This window comes from Pseudopodoces humilis, chromosome 10, assembly GCF_049639895.1.
Source record: "Pseudopodoces humilis isolate 2021_Gansu_Grassland_sample_001 chromosome 10, ASM4963989v1, whole genome shotgun sequence".
Taxonomy (NCBI): domain Eukaryota; kingdom Metazoa; phylum Chordata; class Aves; order Passeriformes; family Paridae; genus Pseudopodoces; species Pseudopodoces humilis.
In genome coordinates this window covers 6312475-6338664 of record NC_142209.1, presented here as the reverse complement: position 1 = coordinate 6338664, position 26190 = coordinate 6312475, and the positions used below count along the sequence as shown (strand labels likewise).

Below are 26190 nucleotides of genomic sequence, written 5' to 3'. Positions count from 1 at the left end.
TACAGCTCCTGTGTTGGGAGCTGTGATAAATCAAGGTAGTACAAACTCAGCTTTCCACACCTCTGCTCATTGTTTGGTGTCACTGTAGCTCTATCAGGAGCTGGAATCAGCCCAAATCCCAGCCTAAAAGAACTTCTGGCACTTAGGAACAAATAGACAGAAGAAAAGTATATGCTGCCTTCTCACGGTGGGTCCCAGAACAATATCCAGAATATTAGCTGACACACATGGGAAAAGAGAATTAAAATTCCTTTTTAGTTGACTTCAAGATTTCAGAGTTTACTCTTTCCCTCCTATTGCTCCTGGTAATTACCACATCTCAAGTATCTATTACAAGTCTCCTATTGAAGCAAAGAGTACGTTACCTTCTCCATCTGTTGCTCAGCAGGAACAGACAGAAAAGGAAGAGTTAAGAGAAAAATAAAACTCAACCAGGTCTCAAATTGGCTCACTGCTTTGTTTATAGCTCTTACTTATGGCAGAGATACTTCATTGCATTGATCGAAATATTGGTTTCAATAAAAATAGATATTTAAAAATAATTCCTCTACATGCAAACAAATAGAATATTTTTTTCCTCATCACTTTGAAGACAAATTGACTCATCAGAAATTAATGGCTTGGCTTCTAATACTAAGTTAACAAAAACACCTTGAAATGCTTTAATGCAGTCAGATTGTTCTTCAGACTGACCTGACTTTGGCTGAAGGGTCACTTCTTGCAGTCCAACCTCATTTTCTCCCTTATTTAACATTAGTTACTATGCACCAAAAGAACCACAACTGGTTTTAGAGACCTAATCTGTTGCAAATCGAAATGAATATGCAGGAGTTTGGTTTTAATCTAGCTTTGCTTATAAGGATTATTTACCCTAAATGTAGTAAATGCTGCCTCACACCACAGACTTGAAAGAAAATCCCCCAGGATGCTACAATTGTAGAGCAGCAGTAGCAAAAAAGGAAAATAGTGGACATTTTATTGCACATTATTTTGCAATTAATCATTATCAAGGTAAGGGTGTCATCCAATCAAGGTGATTTCATGTGATAGATTTGTTAATTATTGTTAATTCCTCCATAAAGGATGCACCATCTCCAGGATTTCAGGGCACTAACAGATGGCAGTGACTCTGCTGCCAGATGCTATTAACACAGCAACAGCCACTACTGCCATTATAATTAAATATCTGTCAACATTTTTCTTGATGCCTCCCCTCTGATGAACCCATTTCTGGAGACATATGAATTTAATTTGAAGTATTTTGCTTTTCTTCATAAGGCTGCCACAAATTGACTCAGGTAAGCTGCTAACAGTCCTTATAAAATAATATTCCTGATTTATATGAAGCTTATTCAAAGGAGCCAAAAGCACCTTTAAACTGCATTCTAGACCCGAGCAGATCATCATTAAAGTCACTCAGAGGAAAAATGAAGTATTTGTTTTCTCTTTACACCATAAAATATTCTTAAAAATAATTGTATTTGAAAAGTAGGAACCAAATGCATCACTTAGAAATTGATTGAACGTTGAGATGTGAAATTTCAATATGCCAGCCCAGCACCTTTTAACCTCACTCAGTCATAAGCAGCAGCTTAAGGTAGTAATATCTCATATGGGCCGCCTGGATCCATCAGGATGCACTAGGGAAAAGGACTGACCTATGAGATTTTACTCAAGTTTCCTTGCTTTATATGTACCTAAGGGCTCATTTTCTTGTGCAATCCTTTGGCAGGAAGAGAGCCTCTCTTCTTCTCTATCTACCTGGAAGCAAAACCATCTGAAAATGTTATTTAGGGTAACTTCATAATGAAGGGCCAAATCAAATATTCAAAAGAGAGTATTCTTGGATGCAATTTCATCAGAGGACTCACATTACCCCTGTCAGAATGTGTACAGGCATCCAGTCCAGAAGGGTGTCCTGGGCATGGCATGGATGGCATAGTTAGATGGTGCTGAGACAGGAGTCTGAGTCCTCCTCTCAGCATCCACACAGGGAATAAGGGACAATGAAAACCACGGACCCATCTGCCCATGAGCTTTGGAAGCCAGGCTGGGGAGGAGTACACAAACCAAGCACCTGATGACACTCTGATCTGGAATGAACCCACAAGGACCAACTCCTGGTCATGCACAGGACACCCCCAGGACCACACCAAGAGCCTGAGCGCTCCAGATGCACATCACCCCTACAATACACACCACACACTAAAGCCAGGGCTTAGCAGTTAATTTAACCATCATGGCACATAGGCAGAAATGGATTCTTCTAGTGAGATGACACCTAAGAAAGACATTGTCACCACAGCCCCTTGGCTGTCCTGCTGCCTGGAGCACCTTGATCCTCACAGGGAGGATTTGAAAACATGGCTGTTATTTGTGCATTTGGGTGAAGCTTGAGGTCACATTTCATAATAAAAACCTTGTCTTAAATGGAATGTTTTAATAAATACTCCTGCTGTGTCAGGTCAGTATCTCCTCAGCCCAGCATGAAGGAGTTGCCCATGATGCCCCACCCCTGTCAGTATCTCCGTCCTTGGAGATGTCTAAAAGGTGTCTGGACTTGACCATGGGCAGGAGGTTCTAGATAGCCCTACCTGAGTCATAGGGCTGGACCAGATGACATCCAACCTCATCCAGCCTTTAGTTCCATGATAAAGTATAAACAGACCTTGGAAAAAAACTATTTTTGAGTAGGTTTGTTAAGTTTTAGCCCCAAGAAGCAGTGGGAGAGACCAAGGCCATTCAGGCATGCAAAGGGAAGGCAGCAGCAAACACAGTGCCTGGCATTCATTTTAGAAAAAAAAACTGATTCTGCAAACCCAGCCAGCATCATGCAAGTGAGTCTGCACTGACGCAGTGAGTGTAACCCAGGCTTGGCAGGGAAAAATTCTGTGCTTTCATCAGGGATCCAAAACATACTCCAGAGGGTAGACCTCATCCTGAAACCAGCCACTTAATGGAGCTCCTCTTTCCCAGGGAAATTACTGGGAAATTCTGCTGTAGCAACTCCAGCTCCTAGAATGCAATATGGAAGAGCAGGATGTAAAGCTGCTCCCCCCACCCCCCCAATATATTCAAAAATGGGATAAAAACAGATTAAAAAAGAAAAATGTGTAAATCCTGAACAGCTTTCTGCAGCCCACCAGAAGGCCTCCATTGCTGAGAAGTTAGAAACGCTGCTTTCAGTGTTTGTTTACCAGTCACACATAGGAGCACACACAGTGGTACAGTAACACATTTATAATTCTTTTTTAGTGCTTTTTAGATGTTAAAAACTATGAAGGGATTATTTTTAGAAGAAATCTAACATGTCCTTTACACTCAACTCAAGCGGCAGGAGCTCAAAAATCAGAAAAATCCAGCCAAAAGTACAAAGTCAGGGGTAAAAAAGAAAACATAAAGGAAGAGGAAGGAAAAAGCTCCCTCTGGAGTGAGTTGAAGGACTTCTCCTGCAGTACTAAATAACGTTCACTCTCAGCCCAAGTCAGTGGCCTTTGAGCTTTGATGGAGGACATTATTGAAGAGCAGGGAATAATAAAAGGAGGGCAAGTCCCACCATTGAAGGGTTTTCACAGAGCATACATTTACTAACTCTAATGGCTACAACTTTCTAAACATCCTCATCCCCAGTCAATATTAGAAAGTCTGCACTAATTAGTTACAGTAATTCTAATTAATTCTGTCAAATAGCCTAAAACCAGAGTTTTGTGTGAAAAGAAGATATGAGAGCAAGCTGGCACGACAACAGGAAATTAGGGCAGGTAAGAGATGAAATTACAAATAAGGCACATAAATGATAAATAAGTACTACCAATAAATTCTGCAGGGAAACTCTTCCCTGCACCTCGCCACCCTGCTCCCTGTCAGAGCTCCGAGCTTTTATCAGCCCACATGTGTGAATCCTTGTAGTTCTTTATAGCTTGGGACATTAAGGTCCAGAAAAATAAAATCTGGACTTCTATCTCAAAATTCCTTTCTACAAACAGGCTGATAAACCTCAAGGTGTCCCCTACAGAAAACAAGAAGAGTAATCAAAGGTGAAATGCCTCTGTTGTGAAATATGAAGATTATGCTGCCCTGACAATCAGGGTTTTCTGGTTCCTTCAGCCTCCGCAGCACTCTGAAAGGTCAGCCAGGATAAGAAAATGAGCATCGCGGAGATGAATAAAGCAGAACAACTGTCTCCAAAGGAGCTGAAGTTTCAGGTCACATCGGAAATTACCTTGCTCCTGCAGCGGGAGCCCTGCCCATCCATGTAATAAACCCAGAGAACACGGGCAGGAAACAGAGGAAGGGACATGTCTGCAAGACTGCCAGCAGGAAGATATTTGCAAAATGAAGATGGAGAACATCCCCTCTATGAACAACTTAACAGGAGGCTGAAAACTGGCCCTCACAGCTGTATGCCCCAGAAATCTAGATGGCAAGGTACCTTAGAGCATGAAGAACGGTTGCATCAAAAGATATCCAAAATACTGCAAATAAAATGCTACGGGCAGAAAGGCAACCTGCTCTCCAGCTGTCATTAATACATCCGATTTTCAATGGCTCTGGTATATCAGACTGGTTGAAACTTTTATCTAGCAAATAAAAAATATAAAGAAGTTTAAAATTTAAACTTCTGATGATTACTGATCCATTACTGATGATTTGGAAGACAAGGCTGACTCTTGAGGAAATTTCAGAGAGCATTTGCCAACAAAAAGCACTTGGCAACTTTGCACTTCTGCCGATATGTTGCTCTTCTGGATTGCAGAGCCACCCTAGATAACAAAACCTGGCTCAAAAATTAATTTTCTGCTTATTAAGCCTGTATCATCAACTATTCTGTCTCTTTAGCTCAAGCAGCTTTTACAAAAATACTCCTATTTATAGTAAATGTAGATATTACTCATGCTCCCAATTTTTCATGTGTATCTCCTGAAGGCAGTTTTCCACCAAGTGGAATAACACAGAAAGAGCTGGCAATGAGCAGAAAACAACAGGACTGGGTAAAGTCTGTGAAATATTTATAGCCAGGGACAAATGGTGTGAGAGGGTGTCATGGTATTCCTGCTCCATTGAAGGCACCTTGCTGGAATGGCAGGAGGGTTATGGCCACCACAGTTTTGCAGAATGTTTTACTGGGATGGTTTTAAATAGTTTTACGCCCTTCAAACATGTATGAGAGAACACAGCTAGAGAAGGAAGTGTGCTCTGTTTAAATAGCTGGGTCTACATTTTCAGCAGCAATAACAATTTCTTAAGCTACTTTTGTAGACCCAAAATGGGTCTTCTTCAGCCTGTTTTTGGAACATGCTCTACTTTAACCCTTTGTAAAATCAGTTTCTTGAGAGATGCCTTCGCATGAAAGCAAAGCCTCCTGAGATCTTCCTGTGCTGTCAAAACCAACCAAGACCAATGCAGATGCACACAAGATCCTCCCTCACTGCCTTAATACAACATTTGGGGTTACACTGTAGGATGGGCTCATGGAAATGATGGTGACCACCAAATAGCCACTTTGAGGAGGCGTTAAAAATAACAGTTGGTTTCCCCCACCTCAAACAACAGCATGGTGATAGTGCTTCCTCTTGCAGAGTCTGGAGTTATGCTGGTCACTGGCTTTGATCTGTCAGCTGCAGAATTGGGCAGACTATGCTTATTACATTTTTCTTATTACATCCAAGCAGTTCCATGAAGTGCACTGACACCCTCCTAGATATCAGGATAATGAAAGTGTCCCACTAACCAAGTCTTAACAGAGAATTTAACAGGATACATGTAAGATGGAGCAGATCGGCCGTGAGGAAAGGCTGAGAGAATTGGGATTGTTTGGCTGGAGAAGAGAAGCTTCAGGGTGACCTCACTGTGGCCTTCCAGTGTCTGAAGGAGCCAAAAGGAAACATGGAGAGAGACAAGAGATGGAGTGCCAGGACAAGGGGAAATGGCCTCCCACTGCCAGAGGACAGGGTTAGATGGGATATTGAGAAAGAATCCTTTCCTGTGAGGGTGCTGAGGCCCTGGCACAAGATGCCCAGAGAAGCTGTGGCTGCCCCATCCCTGGAAGTGTCCAAGGCCAGGTTGGACAGGGCTTGGAGCAACCTGGGATAGTGGAAGGTGTCCCTGCCTATGGCAGGGGGTGGGATGAGATAAGCTTAAAGGTGCCTTCAACTCAAACCACTCCATGATTCTATGAAGGTAGTTTTTCCCCTCTTGCTCTAACCTGGGATTTACCAAGGATGGAATGAGGAAAACAATGCAAGACAAAGTCCTTCTGCGTTTGTTGCTTACAATTAAGAGGAAAACCCAAACTAATTAAAGATGTGGTGCAAATGAAGATACTGTTTAGCCATATGTAAGCAGAGTGAAACGGTAGCAAGAAATTATGAATGAGGTAACCCTGAGAAGTGAGATAACAGAAAAGCAAGAGTGGTGCTACTCAGCAATACAAATACATTCACTTCAGGAAGGGCTTGTGTGTTCCAAACCAGCAAGAATTCCCTACAATAAGCTCTCATTCGCCCAGCACTCTCCAAGGCTCTAATTTTGAGATTTTCACTAATTGTAATTATGTAAATGCCATTGCTGGAACATATTTTCAATGTCTGTATTTTGCTCCTCTCAACGTCTGTTTTATTTGCATTAATTCTCAAATTTGCACCAGGCATAAGATTTAAGACCTGAGAGAATGAAGTAACAGCTCTTGTTACATGCCAAATTTCAGCATGCCTGGGTGAAATGTGCATATTAAAGGGACATAATGCTTGGAATATTACTAAGTATTGCATATGTACTATGTACTTGTACTACACACAAGAAACATTAGGCCTGCAGGAGAAGTCTTACATCTGATCTGTGAATTTTGTATCATCATCTTCTCTTTGTTTTAGTTGGCAGTTACTTTTGAACAGCAGGAAGAATGATTATTGTTTCACAGACTATAGAGGCCTGCTCACTTACTGCATTTCCAATCCTCAGCTATATAAGCATGGATATTGCCTGGATTCTCCCAACACATTTATCTGAGAGTAATACTGAGAAGAGAAACCATATACATCAGAATGAAAGACAATCATAAACAGTTTAAAAATTTTATAAGCCATTTAAATCAGTAATGGAGGCTGGGTTTTAAGTGTTTATCTCTGTAAGTTTCCCTGGAAGAAGAGCCGATAAATAAATGTAACTCCTAAGTGCTGGCAAAATGAGGCACCAATATATTCCAATGAGGATGTAGAAATATAGCTCTGATGCTCAGTGTGGTGCAGATTGGAGATATCTGGAAGATATCCAAAACAATACTGAGAAGAACAATCCCAAAATTCAATTACAGGCCTGGAAATATTGAAGTCCAACATTTAGGACATTACCTGTTGGATTCAATGGTCTTAGAAGTCTTTTCCAAGCTAAAAAGTTCTATGAACCTAAGATGACCAGTATTTCAGAGTCCTAAAATGTATGCCTGTTATAGCCTTTAATATCTACTCTGCTTTTCCATCCTCTCATCTTCTGCATCCCCTCTTCCCAAAACCACTCCTAGCAGGTGGGAGAGGACAGGGGAAAAGAATTTAAATGTGATCTGCCGTCCTTTACCAGAAGGCAGCAAATCTGTCCTCCAGGAAAGGGTCAGAGCCAGTCTGGGGTAGCTGTGTGCATCAGCAGTGCACGGCCATGAGCCCAGTCTGGGTTGGGATACAGTGTCAGCTCCCTTGAGAGCAATCGGCCATGGAAAAGGGGATACCACGCTGTGCAAGATCAGGCAAGCAGGATGGATCCACCATTCACTCACAAAATTTCAATGTCTTCTTGATCAGAACATGAAATAGTATAGTGAAACCCTACAGTATCAGTCTCCTTAGTTCTTCACCTGCTATCAACCATCACAAAAGAAAGATATTTCGAAATACCACCCAATTGCACCACCCCAGGGCATGTACCCAAACCACTTCAACAGATTTCTGTTTAACCTGTTCTCCAAACTCCTATCCCACAGGTTTTCCCAACAATCTGTCTTTCATTTTACCACTTCCCTGAAAGTTCAAATGTTTACCCTACTACCCAGCCTTAATGCTTGCCTGATGCCCTCCTGCCTCTCTCAGGAGTCATAGAGAAAAAAATTATTGCCGTGCCTTTTAAAGCAACCTTTCCTGTATCAGATTACTTGTTTCCTTATGTATTTTTAGGCTAAACAAATCAATTCCTTCCATCTTCCATTCCAACTTACATTTGCTAAGTGTCCTATTCTTACCATTCCCCTCTAGCTCTTCCCCATCTGCCCATATCTTTCCTACCGAGCACACTTCCAATTTCAGCCACAGTATTTAAAGCCCCTCTGAAGTCAGGATGGATCACATGCATGCCATACATATATATATATTTTTATTCCTGTTTTTAATTCATTACCTCAAACAAGTGAGGTTGACCTACAACAGATGCACATGTAAACTATGCATTCATACTCAAGAAAACATAAGGTAAAAGGATGTTGAAAGAGAAATTAGCTAAGCTCACCTCCTCTAATGGCTACAAAACATTTGTAGTACAGTGCTCAAGATCTCTCTCAATCCAAAAAAGTTGGTGGCAATGGTCTGTCTTCCTGCCTCAATGCTTGAAATATTAAACAAAACAATTTGATGCTAAAAGAAATATCAGGAAGTAAAAAATCCATGTTCTATGGACTCACAGTCCATCAGGTCTTCTTAAAATTAACCAAAATCACATGCAACATCCAAAACATGTGTTCCTAAACAATTTCAATTTTGCTATCTAATTAAAACTGGCTTCCAAGTCTTTAAATTAATTTTCAGCCAGTTGCAGACACCAAGTTTTACCACAAGCTCTATTTTCTTTTCAAGTGAGGTGAGTGAATAGATAAGCACCTCTAAAACTTAACAGGGTTGTCCCATCACAGGAATGTTCAAAAACGATGGACCAACATGTCCCAAACATGAAAGCTATCTGCCTGAGTCAGAAGTGCACTCTAATGCATGATCACAGGCATAGTACTTACAATGAGGAGAAAACTAGAGTTTAGTATGGAGATAAGGCTTCATTTTTCACTTCAATGTTGTACTATTAGCATTCATTTAGTTCCCTACACTTAATTAACTCTTTTTTGGATCTTAATGTGATAATGAGAACTTTAATTCAAACCACATACCATGTCAATCCTATGATTCTAACAGCAAAAACAGATTTAAGTCACCCAAGCCCCATAATCCCTCTCCCTTTTTATAACACTGACTCCTTCCTACAAAAGCAGAGCAGATGCATCAGGACAAGAATTTTCCCTGACTGCCACTAAAAACATTAACGAATAAAATCTACTTTGAAATCAAAATCAGTTGGCTGTCATTAACAGTTCTCACCTGTTCATCTCTCTGCAAACTGAACAGCAGTAGAGATGGTGATCAAGGCTCTCTGGAGGTCCTGTACCTATGTTCTACCTGGTTAGATAATTCATTCTGGCAAAACCTTCACCTTTTGAACAACCCATGATATGAATCCCTCTCTTGGCCCATCTCTGCCTCACACTTCATAAACTCTTACAACCGGACTAGAGACCTACCAAACCCAGAACATCAAGACCCAGCAAGGAGCACCCTTGACCTTCCAGCAGACTCTTCAACTCTGTAACACAATAACAAACAGTGTAACCTTACAAAGAAAACTGGAAACATCACACTTAACACTTAGCAGCCAAATTCAACAACTGACAAACCCTAACCTTCCCAAACTGAAGGATTGCAAAAGCAGTTTTGAAACAAACAGAAGCACAAAATGTGTGTGAGGATCTTATGTTTCCCCCACCTGTGAAATGCAGAACTGCTCTAATTCCCTGACTCCTCACAAAGAGCACAGCCTCCAACATCACTGAGGCTTTGGGACGCAGTAGAGTATGTCCTTAACAAAACATGTGCCTAAACTCACTGCTAAGTTTTCCTGATGTAAACTTGAACCTGGGCACACTTTGCTCCTGGATCTGCCAAGCACTTGAAGGACCACTGCATGTCATGGAGGTGCCTAAATCCCCTGTAGGTCAATGGTGCACAGGCCCATTTGCTGCTCTCTTGCATCATGGCCTGCCCAAGTCTTCCACCCTGTGCTGAAGACTTATCCTGCAGTTATTAAACATGATGATAACAAGAATGACTCCATGCTGGAAGGACTCTGTTTAGAACAGCTGGGTAAGGCCCACAGTGAGGGAAAGCTGAGAGGGAAGATGGGCAAACAATCCGCCCCAAGAACAGCGTTCTGTGCTATTGGCAAAATTGCAGAAATAACCTTCAGCAGAGAAAGGAAGGGCAAACAGCAGATGGGGATCACAAGATGAGGGCACATTTTATGATGTTTAAACTTCACTTAAACAACAGTGAGCATATGAATGTAATAGTAGAAGGAAATACGTTCCTTTCAGCCAAGGGTCCTGTACTCCTTTCTTCTAAATGAAGAGTCACACATGGCCTAAACTTACAGCTATAAAATGAGCAGGTGGTAACATTGCACCATCCTAATTAAGTTCTAGGGTCATTAGATCCTTTCTGTTACTATGCAAAGCTTGTTGCTTTGCCTCAGCCATTGCAAGGCCTTGCCATATGCTGTTCACCTGAGCTCCTACCTCAAACCTGAGTTCCTGTGCCCATGGACTCTATTCTCCAGCCTCCCATGGATTTTCCTGATGCTTGGAAGCACCAAGTGAGCAATCTGTGATCATGCAGCATCAGACTGGGGTGGTTCTCAGTTCTCTCCTCCATCCCCCTCACTTCTGAAAGGGCACAGGGAGCAGCTCACTCTGCAGCTGGGGTGCAGAGAATGCTCAAGATGTTGTCAAAGCTTATCTGGGAAGACAAATGCTTAGATGATTAGGCAGTCTGTTCCTAACCCTCAAATTCAGAGTTTAGCTTAAGCCTCAAATTCCTAAGACTTAAAATTGCTTTCAATCAATTTTAATATTAGGCACACTGGGCCCCCAGGGAACTGCACAGCCACCACCATGGACACCCAGCACATTCTCTCCTGAACTGACCAGAAACTCTGGCCAGCATTAAGAACACAATATGTGTTCTGAGAATATTGTTCAATATCTAAAGGTATTTATTTTCTTCTTTGTAGGTCCCTCTCTCATTAAGAGTGCAGCTTAACAGTCAATTTGGAATCATGGACTGGTTTGGGTTGGAAGGGATGTTAAAGCTCATTCCATTCCAATAGTAGTTACTATTTATCACAAAAAAAACAAAGTACAGTGAATAATTTTGAGACAAGAAAAATAATAAAGTAACTAGTATGATTTAATTCTACATGGAGTACTCTGCTCCTTGTTACACTTGTTCTCAGCTATCAGCCTACTAAAAGCCAGCCAAGAATTCTTCAAGCCCTGCCAGAGCTACAAATACTGGCCAGAAGTATTTGTCATATCACAGCTCAGTTTCCAAAAAGTAAAATGTTGGACTTTCACAGCCAGAAAAATGCAAGGCGCAAAGGTCAATAAAAAATGAACTTACTAATATTGTTGGAATGCATCAGATCAAACGAATACAAGTACTCTTAATCCTGTAGGACTGCAGCATGACAAACACTTCATTTAGATACTCAGCCCCCATGAGTCAAAACAGTCTGCAAGATTCAGCCTCACAACTGCTGGATGTTACTCAATTAACGTGAGGCAATGATTTCCAGCCCTCAGCAACCGAGGCAGCCTCCTCCCCTGGAGAGCCAGACAGCTTTACCTTGGATTAAATTGATCAATTTTTCCACAGTGTGCATAGAACGGCATTGTCAGGCAATTTGAGTTCACTGGCCATGTTATTAATGGACTTTGCTAATTTTTTCAAAGCACTCGTAAAATACAAAACACGGTGTCTTATAATGAGGCGTAACCGCAGTAGCAGCTTCTGCAACACGTATCTCCAAGGAAAATGTGTTGACACAACATGCCCTTAAGAAGTTTGGGCTTCCTTTTTCCTTACTGTGAGGTACAATATCTTTAACCACAGGCAGTCCTATTCATTTCAGCCAGCCCACCTGTTGCAGTAAGCCCTGCTCCCAGGAGGACACCAGTAGGAATGAGTATCTCTCAAGGAAACCTCTTTGCTGTGTAATTCAGAACCCAGACATCTAGTAACACTAATCAAGGTAAATCCCACATACAAACCTAACAAATTAGGAAAACATTAGGAACCCTATTTCTTCATCTTGGATCAAGGAAAAATTAGGAGCAAACCCAAACTCTGCATCTTGATTCAGTCACAAGTGTGCAGATGCCCAGCCTCCAAGCCAGGATAGCTGCTCTAAGATCCTGTTTTCACCCACCCGACTGTAAAGCACCAGCAATGCTCAGCTGTCCAACTAGAATATTTACCTATTTAACGTGAAAAAATTCCCTGAAAACTATTGATGAATGGAATCAGGAAAGTTCTTCAGATGAGTTCACGTGTAAATATATTGAGAGTACTGACTCTGGAAGAAATGCAGAGCAGGATTTGTATTCTGTTTTAAAGAGGATGAGAAAACCCTTCTCCAAGCTCATTTTGACTTCAAAATATAATGGTATCAGAAGTTAACTACTTGGTCATCTTGCTAATTGATCAGAGTGGCTGAATCTAAGCTTTGAGTAATACCAAAGTGCAAAGCTGGTTAAGAAGGTCCTTTACAATGGAACATTGTTTAAATAAAGGAATATATCAAGTAGGATTTTGCTGGTATCTGTCCTGGACCTGGATTTTCACTAGGGACTGGGATGATGAATAATAATGAATTGGAGACGACAACTGCTTTCCAAAACCACAGAGAGCACCAAGTCAGGAAAGGCTCCGTTTTGCAGGATTCAAAGTTATCTTGACAGCTTGGAGAGATGTCTTGAAAAAGTGAGGAGATCATTCCAACAAGGCCCAAGTCCTAGGTAATAGACTGGCAGAAATAACCAATACAATACAATAATATATTGATATATCAATAATAAAATAACCAACATGGAAGCACTAGCTTATGCAGTAGCTCTGCTGGACAGGATCTAGAAGCTTGCTGGACATCAGCCATCAGTATCCTGCTCTTGCAACCAAGCCAAGCCTTGTCCTGATGCATCTAGAAGCTGGGATGGCTGCAGAATATGTGACTTGGCTACAGGCACCAGGAAGGTATCAAGGAACAAGAATGACAATGGCTCCACGTGAAGTGGAGAAAACACTCTATGAACTAGAGCTCCTCAGCCTCCAAGGTGACAGTGGTGAGACAAAATGTTCTCCTGCCCTTCATACCTACAAGACCCCAAGGACCATGAGGACGTGCAAATGGATCAGTAACATGGGGGTCTGGATGGCAACATGTTTAACTGATAGTTTGATGGCAGCGTTCCAGTCCTTACACCATATTCTTCACAATCCCAACATGCCTTCCCTTCTCTATCAACCCTATTTCTAGCTATCAATCCTATTTCATGGATTCTCAATCCTTTTCCTAGTCCACTCCCACAGGTTTTTTCCCGACAACTTCTTTATTCATATAAGGCAATGAGCTTGAAACAAGAGCAGAATAATTATTTGGTATCTCCCATCCCAGTGTCAAGTTCCTCTAAACTCAATCATGAAGAACCACTGGCAGCTCCCTATTTGCCAGCAAGATACACCAAAGTAATAAGTGATTTCATATTCTGCTTTTGAAGACAAGCTATTAAATTCACATACTGTACTACTTTAATCAAGAATAGTTAATTAAGCTGTTCCCCTGATTTGAATTTTTATCATTCTGCACCAGCCATACATAATTTTTCTAGGACTCACACTGGGGCCCATGATGCACGTTTGCAATCTGTCTTTCCAAACTAATCTGTCACCACTTGTAAACTCAAAGTGCATCCAATACATTTTATCTCAAAGGTAACTGGGCTGAGTTTGGGGACATTGGGGACAGGATGGCAAATGGTGCTGAAGCACCACTTCACGAAAGGGTTTCAGTGAATTACAACTCAGCCACCATGACACAAAACACTTTGGTAATATTTTAGTCGGTCTGCCTTGTTTAATTTCCTGAAGTGAACTCAGCTTCATGCTCTATACTACCATCATAAAATCAATTCAATAACTTATATGCTCATAGTAATCATCAGCATCCATAATACAGGAGTCATAAGTGCAGGCCATAAAGCAAGGGAGATCTGGAGTGTCAGGTTATTAAAAACATTAACCTATGATAAGAATCTAAGTCTAAATTTATAACAAGCAAAAACCCCCCAAAAATGTTCTGTTCCTGGAACTTAAGGACAGCCTAATGCAATTTTTTCTAGAAAAAGACTTCAAACACAGCAGCCAAAGAGCCAGATATGGATCTCTTCTGTTTGAAAGTACTCACAGAAGTAGGAGAGCAAAAAGCAAAAAAAAAAAAAAAATGACATCACTATTTGGCTATGTGACTTAATCGTAAGAAAATAGGTTTATGAAGTAAAAAAGTGAACAAAATTAAAACTTGGACAAGTTTTTCAAATATTAACTAAGAATACTCTGTTATTATGCTGTGAGAATAGTCTGGAATTTACCCACAGAAAAATAAGGAACACAGAGAGGATGTGTCATCCCATCTAGCCTTTTGTGAATCTATGCTATCAAGGCAAGCCAAGCCTTCCATAATCCCATCCAACCACTTTTATTTAGGTTTTCTAAAAGGCAGACTGATGAAGTTGATATGAACTGGCTCTTTTCACATCTCACAATTTTACATATTTTTTTAAGGCAATACAACCAAAGGAGGTGGTTGAACATGGGACTACTAGATCCCCTGCTCCATCAAGAACCCACTGAGCTGGCCCTGGCAAAGTCCCTGTCTATGGAGACAAAAGGAGAAGCACATCAGGACACTTAAGTCACTTACCTTTTAATGAAGATAGAAAAAACAACTATATTTTGTTTATTGAAGTGAGAAATCAAGTATAGCCAGAAGAACAGTTACCAAAACTCAACCAGGCCCACAAGGAATATGCAAGTCCACCCCAAGAGCCCTTGAATCGGCTCTTGGCACTTGAGCCTTCTATGTGATTTTCCCATTTAACGGATTTATTTAGATAAACTCACAAATATGGGTATTTACATAGCATGACAGAATGGTGTATTTAGAGATTTTAAGTAGAGTAACATTCTTTCAAACTCATCATAAAATGACAGTATGCCAAACTTTAACTAAAGAAACATGTTCTAACACCAAGAAACTTTTATAATTAATCCTTGCCTTAAATAATCTCAGAGAGAATTATGAATCTAATTACCACCAGTTGAGAAATTGCTCATGTTACTGAAATGGCTGAAACCAGACCCTGAGTAACAGACAATCTGAATCCCTCCCATCCCATGACCAATTTACAGCTAAGCCCTGACTCACTGCATTAAGTCTGAAAATATTTCTCGGCATTAGCAGCAGCTCATTGCAGGAGGAACAATGGACACAGGCATGGGGGAAAAAAATCTCTAAAGTCCACTGCTTTACAGAAGGGATGAAGACAATACATTGCTAAAATAGTCTTTTTTTGATGTCGTGGGGTTTTTTTTGTTGTTTTTTTTTTAAGATCACCAAGGCTATTCTTAGAGAGTATGCAGGTTGCAGCGAGCAAAGGCTTGGCCGATGGCCAGCCCTGGCTGGATTTGCTGCAAGACTAAGCGATGCCTTAGCTTGGTAAGAGATTTCTGCTGGCTTTTTTTATGAAGAAAGGAAAAGAGGATAGAGAGAACTCCATACACAACCAGCTAAGAACAAGATGTACTCTGGAAAGATGTGCCACTGTCTCCTCACATCTGCCATCACCCAAGGCCTGTTTCAGCACTGAATGTTTTCCCCAGGAAGGAAATGAATATAAACACTTCGAAGGCAGCATTCCCATACGGATGTTATTCTTTAGAAAAGCTGGGCAGGATGCAGTGACTTAGAGAGCCGGGAGATCTCCAGCAGCAACAAATCCCACAAATATACAACTTGTGAATGCAGCCAAGCCCTTACAAAAAAAAAAAGATAAGGCACATTTTGACTTGACTCACTCTTAGACACTACGAAGCACCTTGAAGCTGGTTATTTCAGAAAACCACCAGTCACCTGAAATGGCTGAGATTTCCTATGCTGAGCTCAGCCGATTCCTTGGCTAAAGGAACGTGTTCTCCAACTCTGCAAAGAAGTTGCTGATGCCAGGGAAGTTGCTGACACCCCATACCTGGTAGTGTCCAAGGCCAGGTTGGATGGGGCTTGGAGCAGCCTGGGATAATGGAAGGTGTCCCTGCCCATGGCAAGGGGTGGAGCTATACAATCTTTAAGGTCCCTTCCAACCCAAACCAAACTCTGATTCCATGATTCCATGAAAAGGAAAGGGTAATCTGGCAAACCCACAGCATTTCAGCAGAAGTGTCACACTACCAGCACTGCTCCAACCAAATCACTCTCTGTGTTCCACCACTCCTGAAAACTAAATCTGTCCCTCCTCTCTCTCACAGCAGCTTTGGTTCTTTGAAAGGCTAAAAGAAAGGAGAAAACCGAGAGAAAAGAACAGCTTGATGGCACTCCCTCCCAAACTGCCCCTCCATACCATGGAGCCCAACTTCCAAATATCCACAGAATCCATAGAGTCTGGGTTGTAAGGTGCCTTAAAATCCATCTCATTCCATCCACCATCATGGGCAGGGATGCCTTCCACTATCCCAGGTTGCTTCAAACCTCGACCAGCCTGGCCTTAGACACTTCCAGGGATCCAGGGGCAGCCAAAGCATTTCTAGGCCACCTGTGCCAGGGAAGAATTTCTTCCTAATAACAAATCCAACATCACCCTCTGGCAGTTTACAGCCATTCCCCCTCAGTTTTGTTACTTCAGACCCTTGTCCCAGGTCCCCCTCTTTTGCAGATCCAAACTGGGGAAAGAGACAGCCCAACAACCCTGTGTCACAGAATTTTCTCCTCACCAGGTTGTGCCTTTTTTTTAACATCCTGGGCTTTGGAAACTCCCCCCAGATCACTCTCCAGGAAGGTTTTTGGAATAAAAGATTTCTGGAATAGAAGTACTCGTCTGGATGAAATTTTGGGGAAGAACTGGTAATATGCCAGCCCATTCTTGCTATGTTTGCAGGCAGAGCAGCTACTTCTGATTCCCAACACTTGCCTTCAGGTGCTGCTGGAATACAAAATACATTTAAATATATATACATTATATATGTACATATATATGTACATTTAAATATATACACACACACAACTATAATATGATTACCTTATTAAGAAGCACTGGCTTTGTGTTCCCATGCAGAGATTATCTGTTGGCTTAAATATTTTTTAAAGCTGCCTGTCTTTGATGGTATCCCATGGAAAGACTACATACTAGATAGAGCAGCACATGGTCCACACAGACCAGATGTGGGAGATGAAAGCAGAGCACCAAGAGCTCTGTTTGAGCTCCAACACTGCTTCTTCCAGGAGCAAGGAACAAACAATTTAAAGCAATAGAAAAAGCTTTTCTTCTCAGTGAGAGCAAACATGACTCTGCATATTACCTTAGGTCAGTATTACTTTGGTATCTCTGTAAACCATTGCTTTACATTAGAAATTATTTATTAATTATTCCGGAGATTTTTTAACATACCTACATGAAACTCCAAACTCTATATGCACAAGAGTCTGAATTATCTGCTCAGCTTTTTCAGAATATTGAAGCACTTGCCTTTACTGGCATAAACTTATTTCTATAGAGGTTTTCTTTCTGTCCCTGACCTTTTCTTACTTAAAAAAATCCTGAACTCTTGAATGTTATACTCTTACACTGTTTCCCCTTCTCCCAGTCCAATTTCTTACTCTTCCTTCTACCAGCTGAAACACAGCAATCCCTTCCAACACACCTTTGAGTCTCACAGCTGTCTGCAGAGCAGCTGGTCTTGGCTATCCACAAATCAAAGGGAAACAACCAAAGTCCAAAAGCTCAGTTATAGTGAAACATAGATGAGGCTGAGCCCCTTCCAGCCCTGGTGTATGAATGCACAGTGCAGAACGATGGATACACTCACTGTTTTATTCTGGGGGGTGGCTGAAGCAGTTCTAGTTCAGCTAGGGGCAGCCCAGCTCCTTTCTCCTAGGTGGGCTGTACAGGGCAGCAGCAACACCCCAAGAAGTGGAGGTTACACCCATCCTCTGCTTTAATCCACCACCAGGGATAAATCCCTGCTCTTGGCTCACTCACCTGCTCCCTGAGGGCCATGCCATAGCTTCACAGCACCCCAGCAGCACAGAGCCCCTGGGCTGGGTGTAGGTGAGAGAACTGCACCCTTCCCAGAGCTCCCAGAATGCGCACACAGGTGAGTAAGCGAATCTCAAGTTCATGCCAGGTCCTCAGGAAACCTCGATTTGCCAATCCTGTCACCCTGAGCACACAGCTATTAAAGCTAAAGAGCTAAAGGACCCATTAATGCAGCTAATGAGTTTCCCCCCCAGCAGCCGTCTCCAGCTCTCTTTCCCTTTCTCTAGAGAAGACACCATTAAATCAAGATCTTTCCTGCTGAAGTGGGCCCTCACATCCCAAAAAAGCCTAAGCCTGGGTACCCCAGCCCCTGTCCAGATGCCACATTTCCCTGGAAGATTTAAGAAAAGAAGTCCACTCAAAAATGTTCACCACAGTTTCAAGTAATTTGGAGCAAAACACCACTTTCTCCACAACAAATGTGAAACATTTCCCACCTTTGCTCACATCTAGTGGTGAAGCACCACCAAGATATGGAACAAACAAACACAAAACTCCAGCTTGCAGTGGTGGGAATGCTCCTGCTGCTCAAGGATGATGTGAGCATAAATTTCCTAACAGATGGAAACCTAACCAAAGCAGTGACTAATGAAAAAGGAAAGTAGCATTTCATGCTCATTTAGTACAACAGACATTGTCTACTTGAAGCTTAGTTAAATAACCAGTGCTCACTGCTATAACTTGTGCTCCTGAGAGTATTCCTCACTCTTGGATCTTCTAGTTTATGTTGTCTGAAATGGTATTTTTTAACAATTCTTACTAAATAAACAGGATGAATGGGGAAAAAAAATCAAGCTAAAAAAAATTTAGGTGATGAAAAAAGCCTCATGTGGATCGGATTGTGGACAAAAATGGCATTTTTGGTGTAAAAAAAGGAGACAAAACCCAAATTATTTCAAAACTATAATGGAACAAAGTAGACTGGGAGTTTCTGATTTTCTCATCCCAGAACAGTAGAGCAACAGGGCTTTTAAAAAATAGTTCATTTGAAAAAATAAGTTAAAAATTTGTCAAATAATGACAACTCTGGATTATGCAACACGCTGCTCTGATGTGCTGCTCATGGCAAGAAGTTCAGGGCTGCAGAGAGCCTTCTGAATCTCTTCTCTCATTGTGGTGTTTCTGCTCCTTTTTCCCTTTCTTGTCAAATTTTTTCCTTCCTCCTTTACCCCTCCAGCCTCTTCCTGGGATGGTCTCTTAATGCTACATTCCTCTTTGGGTTCTGGACTGCTTTACGGTCTTTTCCAACTCAAATCTTCAGAGATTTTATGGTTAAATCCCCAAAACTGAGTGCTGGAGATCTTTGAATTTTTCATTTGACTGGCTTCAAGTTCACCTCCTTTAACTGCTCTTCAAAGACATCAGTTAGGAAAGTTTGCAAAAAAACACACTTTCTACTGAAAAAAATACCTGCAGTATAAACAAGTTCCAGCCAAAACACATTGGCTGTACAAAGGATCTACCTGAAACCAGCCCCAAAAGACATATCCCTCCATCAGTTTCACCTCAGCTTCAAGACATCAAAATTAACAAATTCATCATACCACAAAGGTTGGAAAATCTGTCTAAGATCACTAGTCCAATCGTTGTCTCAGCACTGCCAAGGCCACCACTAACCACCTCCCCAGGCACCACATTTCTACTGGTTTGGGGTCTAAAATGGCACATCCTTCCCCCTTTTTCCAGATGCAACACTATATTCAAACTAAAACAGAGATCACAAAGGCTGTACAGGTAAACATCTAATGAGGTACCTACGGATGAATTTGCTGTTATCTCCATGCCATACAAGAGTCTGAAATTAGCACCTCACCAGATATGGAAATCCCAGACCCTACATTTCCTCCACAACCAAGGAGTCCCTGAAAAGAAAGTGTGAGTAGACCCGCATAATATCTATAATTAAACCTGAACAGATGAAACACTGAAGTACTTTGCTACTATGACAAGGAGATCAGGAAATCACAGTTCACCAATGCTCAGGTGTACTTCAAACTGGGACTCTCAGGCCATGGACTGAGCAGCAGTCCAGCAGCTGCATGGACTTACAGCTTTAGTCTCTATCAGTGACTTCTGATGATTTTAGTTATTTCTGCATGATCCATTCTGCCTGTATCTTGCCTCAACCTCTGTTCCAAAACATCAGAGTTAATAATTAACACCTACAAGGGAACTGCTGAACAGCAAGTACCAAAACAGAGGATACAGAGAACTTCTCTTGCTGACAGTTTGCACAATCCTACAGCTTGTGTTTCTTAAAGCTTCAGTTCTGCAACTGTGGAGATGCTCATGTTCTTTAAAAAAAAGAAAAAAAAAAGAATAAAAAAGAATCTGAAGGTTCCTGGTCCTCACAATCATGGAAGAAACTCTTAAATCAAGAACTTGCCACCTTGCCATGACTGCTGACTCCTCTGTTTCACCAACAGCTCTGTGTCCATCCTCCTCAACAGCATCAGCTTTCCCAGAGATGAGGGGAAAAATCCCAGGCAGAAACTCACCTGTTAAAATGATACAGGCATGTAAACAACACAACCTGTATGGAAAATTACCTGCTTCCACAAGTGACAGTGGGAATGTGTCTGCGGGTTTTGCAAGAATCCTTTCCACCAACAATGTGGGCTGGTCCTGAACCGTGTTTCTGAGAGTTGTCCATCACTGCTACATTTTCTCCACCATCAAGCCCACAATTACATGTTGCTCCTGGACACTGTTATTTTAATACACTTTGAAAGAAATAGAATTACATGTATTTTAAATTTCCTACTTTAAAATCACATTCATCAAGTACTTGAAAAATCATATCATTCTACCTCTCCATAAATCTGTGCAGATTTATTCAACAAAGCGGAATAAGGAAACAAGGTCTGGTCTGAAGAAACGCACCTGGAACACAACAATATTTGTATGATTTTCTGACTTGCTAAAAATATTTATTAATGGTGTTAATTTATCTTCTAAGTACTGGAGGAAAAATTAATACTTCTTCACCAGAACCATTTTAATGGGATCCAGAAGAAGAATATTAATACCTAGTGCAATCATTTACTTCGATGTCTATATAATATGCAGTGACCCATAAGTGGAATGAGATAAAAGTGTCATAAATTCATTATAAGAAACCATTTGTGGAAGAATATCAATGCTAATTTGAAATGAAATGGACAATATGGAAATGAGCTAATTGCACAGTGTTTAAAATAACTGGCTCCAGTAACAATGTCCTTTCCATGCACTTCTATTTCGGCTACAAAAACACTGGAAAGGCTGGGTTATGTAAATTGAAATGCTATAATTACTTAGTACTGATAGTGATAGGGCACCATTCATTTAGGATCTCAGACTCTGGGGAAAAAAAGAAATCTAAAGGATGATTCTATAATTCTCATTTCTCTCAGAAAGGGAAGCTCGGATGGTATGCAGTGCGAAACATGACAACCCAGGCCCTGTCAACAAAGACTAGAAGAAAATACTATATATTCCCAGGGGCTTTTCTACGTATCATCTTATAAAAGTAGAATGTAAAATTTCTCTTTGTATACTACAAAGGTTTGAGTTGGAAGAGACCTTAAAACTCATGCCAGTCCCACCCTCTGCCATGGGCAGGGACACCTTCCACTATCCCAGGGTGCTCCAAGCCCCATCCAACCTGGCCTTGGACACTTTGAGGAATGGGGTACCAGGCATCCGGAACTATAAAGGTATATTCCTCCATGGATCTGGAATGCAACTTCCCCAAATGGGGCCCATCCCCTGCTTTGCCCTCTCTGTCCCAGCACTGCTCAGAGTAGCTCTGCCTAGAGGAAGCCCCACCTTTGCCCTCGCAGGTGCCCAGGGCATGGAGCCAGGGGTGCCCAGCCCACCCACCTCCTTTATCCCAGTGTGAACCTTGCCACCTCAGGCAGAAGGATCCTTCATCTACTTACTTTTGAATTTTAATCCCTGGCTTCCCATTACTCACTGATTTTGGAGCTGCATTTTTGTAGCTGTGCCTTTTGTTTGTGGTTTGTTTCTTCAAGTGGAGGGAGGAGAGTCCAGATGTGGAGCAGCTCCATGCTGGGCTGTGAGGAACCTGTGGGACCTGTTCTCACAGAGCTGCCTCAGGCCCTGGGGTTTGGCTGACACAGCATCTGGGCAAAGTGGATGCCCATCCCTGGGGAAAAACGCGTGGGGGAGCAGGCTGGCTTTGGAGCCCTCCATTCCTTGCTCTCTCTCCCAGCTCTCAGCAGCACAGGAGCTGTATGGATGAATAGCACAGGAACCATCTGCACATTTTCACATCTCCCCGCACATCTGGTGATGCTCACTTTGTCCTCTTAGCATTCCTATGCTCCAGGAACCAAATAAAAAGGACATTTCAATTTCTTTTTCCCATCCCACAATGGCCCAAACTGCATTTTGCTGTGTGTTTTTTGTGGGTTTCACCCTGCCTAGATTCCAACACAAGAACCAACAACATCTCCAAGTATTTCATTAAGCTGAGGCTATATACATACATGTATGCTATATCTATCTGTACTGGTAGTCCATAAAGAACAGAGAAAGAGGCTCCAAGAGAGGTGGAAAGGGAATTTCGACAAGGGCCCAGAGTGGTAGGACAAGGCAGAATGGCTTCAAGCTCACAGAGGGTAGAGTTGGGGGAGTTATTGAGCAGAAAATCCTCCCTGTGAGGGTGGTGAGGCTCTGGTACAGGTTGCCCCATGCCTGGAAGTGCCCAAGGCCACCTTGGACGGGATTTGGAGTGACCTGGGATAGTGGAAGGTGTCCCTGCCCATGGCAGGGGGTGGCACTGGAAGAGCTTTAAGGTCCTTCCAACTTCAACCAACCTGGGATTCTATCATCAGAAAGCAGAACGGGAAATAGGGAGGGCAAGACACAGAGAAATTAATAGCCTCTGCTTTATATATAGAAAATATATTTCTAGATATCCATCGTTTACAGTGGGTAATGAACCAACAGGATGAAGTTTTCCCAACACTTGTACTAGAGTTGACCCTATGCTGGTGAAACGGGGCTCCTGGAGGAACACCGCAAGAAAGGCAAATGAGGGTCCAGTGCAGGATTTAACACACCCAAACTCTTCAGGATGGACAAAATCCAGGAAAACCTCTTCTTTCTAAGGGCTCGAAGGCTCTCAAGCATTTTTTGTTTCTTTCCCCTTATCAGCAGAGCATGAGGAAGTTCTTTCCTGAAACTGTGTGTTCTGAAACACTGCCACAGCACAGTGGTTTAAAAAAAATAATTATGACAATAGAGACAGAAATCTTCACACTGGAAAATGCATTAATATGTGCTAACTTCAGTTTTTACAAAGCTCTTCACCAATGTACTACACTAGTGCTGAAATTCAAGAGCAGTTATGCATTTAAAACACTAATTCAAATCTTACCTAGCAATAATAAGCAGCACTGTCTTCAAGTATTTTAAAGTACCAAATTAATTATATTTCCATGCTTAAATTTTCCCTTATGGTATTTTAAATCTGTAGAAAGGAAGACACCACAAATACCCCAGATAAACTTGGTGGCTACTCTACTTCTTTTAGCTGGCTTATTTTCTTTTTATTTAGTTTTTTTAGCTCCTAGATTGGGCAGATTGGTAATAGAATTAAAATGTATTTTTCTAAATTGATGTGGAATTTGACATATACCAATCTTTGCACTGCACATCAAAAATATTTATGATTGATATATCTATAACATGCATTTTACATCTTTTATAAAAATATATATATATTTAAATAGGGGTCTTTCCTTTCACGTATTTCATTTTATGTGGTTATAAAGGTGTTTCATTCTGCATTTTCTGCCAGGCTTTTAATTTTACACACTTCATCTATCAGATATTACTGTCTACTTTAGACACATCACTACAAAAAATGATAGCTGGTGTTGAATACAGATTCACGGAGGCGGGAGGTTTGCAGTTCCAAGTAATGTGGAGCTGGGTGATAAATGGAGAACAGCAGCTGGGCTGAAAAGCTCAAGAGAGACAAAAATCACATTTGCAGTTAAGTGGAGTGGAAATTTGTGGAAATTGGGTAAAAGAAAAAGCAAAACATTGTTATTAAAGGTGGAGTGAGAGGTAGCAAGAGCAACAGAGAAGCAATTTTCTCCCCGGTCTAGCAGGAATTCATCTCAAGCTCTAACATGCAATTTCACTATGGACCTCCAGGATGAAACAAAGGATTATATCTTTGTTTTGGGGTTTTGGATAACAAAACATAAAAATCCCAGCAAGTGGCCTTTTTTGCCAGTGCAGCCCAGAAAAGGATGAATAAAAGTTATAAAAGCATCCAAAACCTGAACTGCAATAAATATCAAGATAATCACCCAACAGAAAAGAAATGCAGCTTTACAGATTTCAGGGATATATGCACTATGACAACCCAGTTCAGAGGAATATGGATCCGGCTCCTGAAGTTTGCCAAAGCAATGCTAAGCTGCAGGAATACCACACATCTCCTCATTTTACCTTTTCTGGCACTAATATTTTACAATGGAAAGCCAGGAGTGCTGTGAGAGTGTGGAAATGAGGACAATTAAATTTGCCCTATTACAAGTATTAAAAAGGCTGTTATGTAATTGTATTCTTTATATTTAACATGATGGTGTAGAGATAAACAGTCCTTTCCAAACAAAATGTTAATAGGTCTTTATTAATGTCTTATTTATTTTGCTCATACCTGCTTGTAAAATATTAATATTGACTAAGTTCTGGCATTTTAATTTTCAAAGTGACAAATCCATGTGACTAGCCACCAGTAGCTTTGACTAATACTTAGGGCTAAAAAAATAACCCTATTCAGACCTGCTGAGTGGTAAACTCAGTGCTGGCAAAACTTGCTTTGTTTTGGAGAAGGGTTATCATAAAACCTTCCTCCAAGAAGACGGGGAAATGCAGGAGAGATTTTGTACAGCCACTGTGGAGTCATGGGGAGCTGAAGTTTAGTTTAACACACAGTGGAGTTCAGCAACACATGTGGCACACTGGCACCAAGCAGGGCAGAGACAGAGCCCAGGATCCCAATAAACCATCCCAGCCAGGCCTTCTGCTTTTGAACTCACAAATAACCATCCTAGCTGCCCATTTACCTCCAGGAATAATAGCACACACATGACCTTCTATGCACCGTCTCACATGAAAATCAGCAGAGCTTACAAGTTTTCTTATGTGTGTGTGTGTGTGTGCATATATATATATATATATATGTGCACAAACCAACACTCGTGATTTAAAAACATATATAATATGTAGTACAAATTACTTCCTCCTTTCACCTATCTACTAGTTCTTCATTGACCTGACTCCAAATATCCCTGGTTTAGCTGAGCAGCCACCAAAACACAAGTGGCACAGTGGTACAGTGACAGCATTCAGCGTAGCCCCAGCTCTCCAGCATCTAACCCTGCTACATCCCATTCCCATCCTGCAGGCTACAAGGATGTGGGACTGTCAGCTCAAGTGCAATGACTCTGACTTTTTTTTGAGGGTGGAGATGCTCTGGAAGCTGTCAGAGGTACCTGGAAAGAAACCAGCAACAGACAGATCCCAGTGGCAGGTGGAGAACTGGAGAAACAACCTGACTAAAGAAGTGAATCAGGCCTATGGATACAAGAGAATGGCAGGAAAACAAGCTTAGTTTACCTTTTCTTATTTTCTTTCTTTCCCCACTGTCAAAAGACTGCATTTTACCCCAAGGGGGCCTTTGATTCCACCAGAAAGTATCTTCCCACGGAGCATCTTGTGTTCCCCCTGGCAGACAGCCCTAGCACAACCATTCCTGTTGGCACTGTGTCTTAGGAACATTTCTGCTTTACTGGGCCAGACCTCCTCAAGTTTTGAGCCCTGCTTAAGCCTCAGGTTGAAGCTGAGAAGGTGGTGATTCACTGACAGAGCTTCATCTCTCCCACAGATACTGACATTTGTACCAGCCCTTCTCTGGCTCTTCCTCAAGCAGAATCAATGCC

At 41.6% G+C, this 26190-nt stretch overlaps 1 protein-coding gene across 3 annotated transcripts in view; it reads right to left on the bottom strand.

The window, feature by feature from the left end:
- The window catches only part of C10H1orf21 (chromosome 10 C1orf21 homolog), a 109084-nt gene that overhangs the window by 20336 nt on the left and 62558 nt on the right, over nt 1-26190 (bottom strand). Inside the window, exon 4 of one of the 3 annotated variants that reach the window (XM_088060717.1) lies at nt 20613-20721. The exons of the other annotated variants lie outside the window; for them this stretch is intronic. Coding sequence (XP_087916843.1) covers nt 20613-20721 — 109 coding nt within the window. The remainder of the gene's footprint in view (nt 1-20612; nt 20722-26190) is intronic. 3 annotated transcript variants of the gene reach the window in all.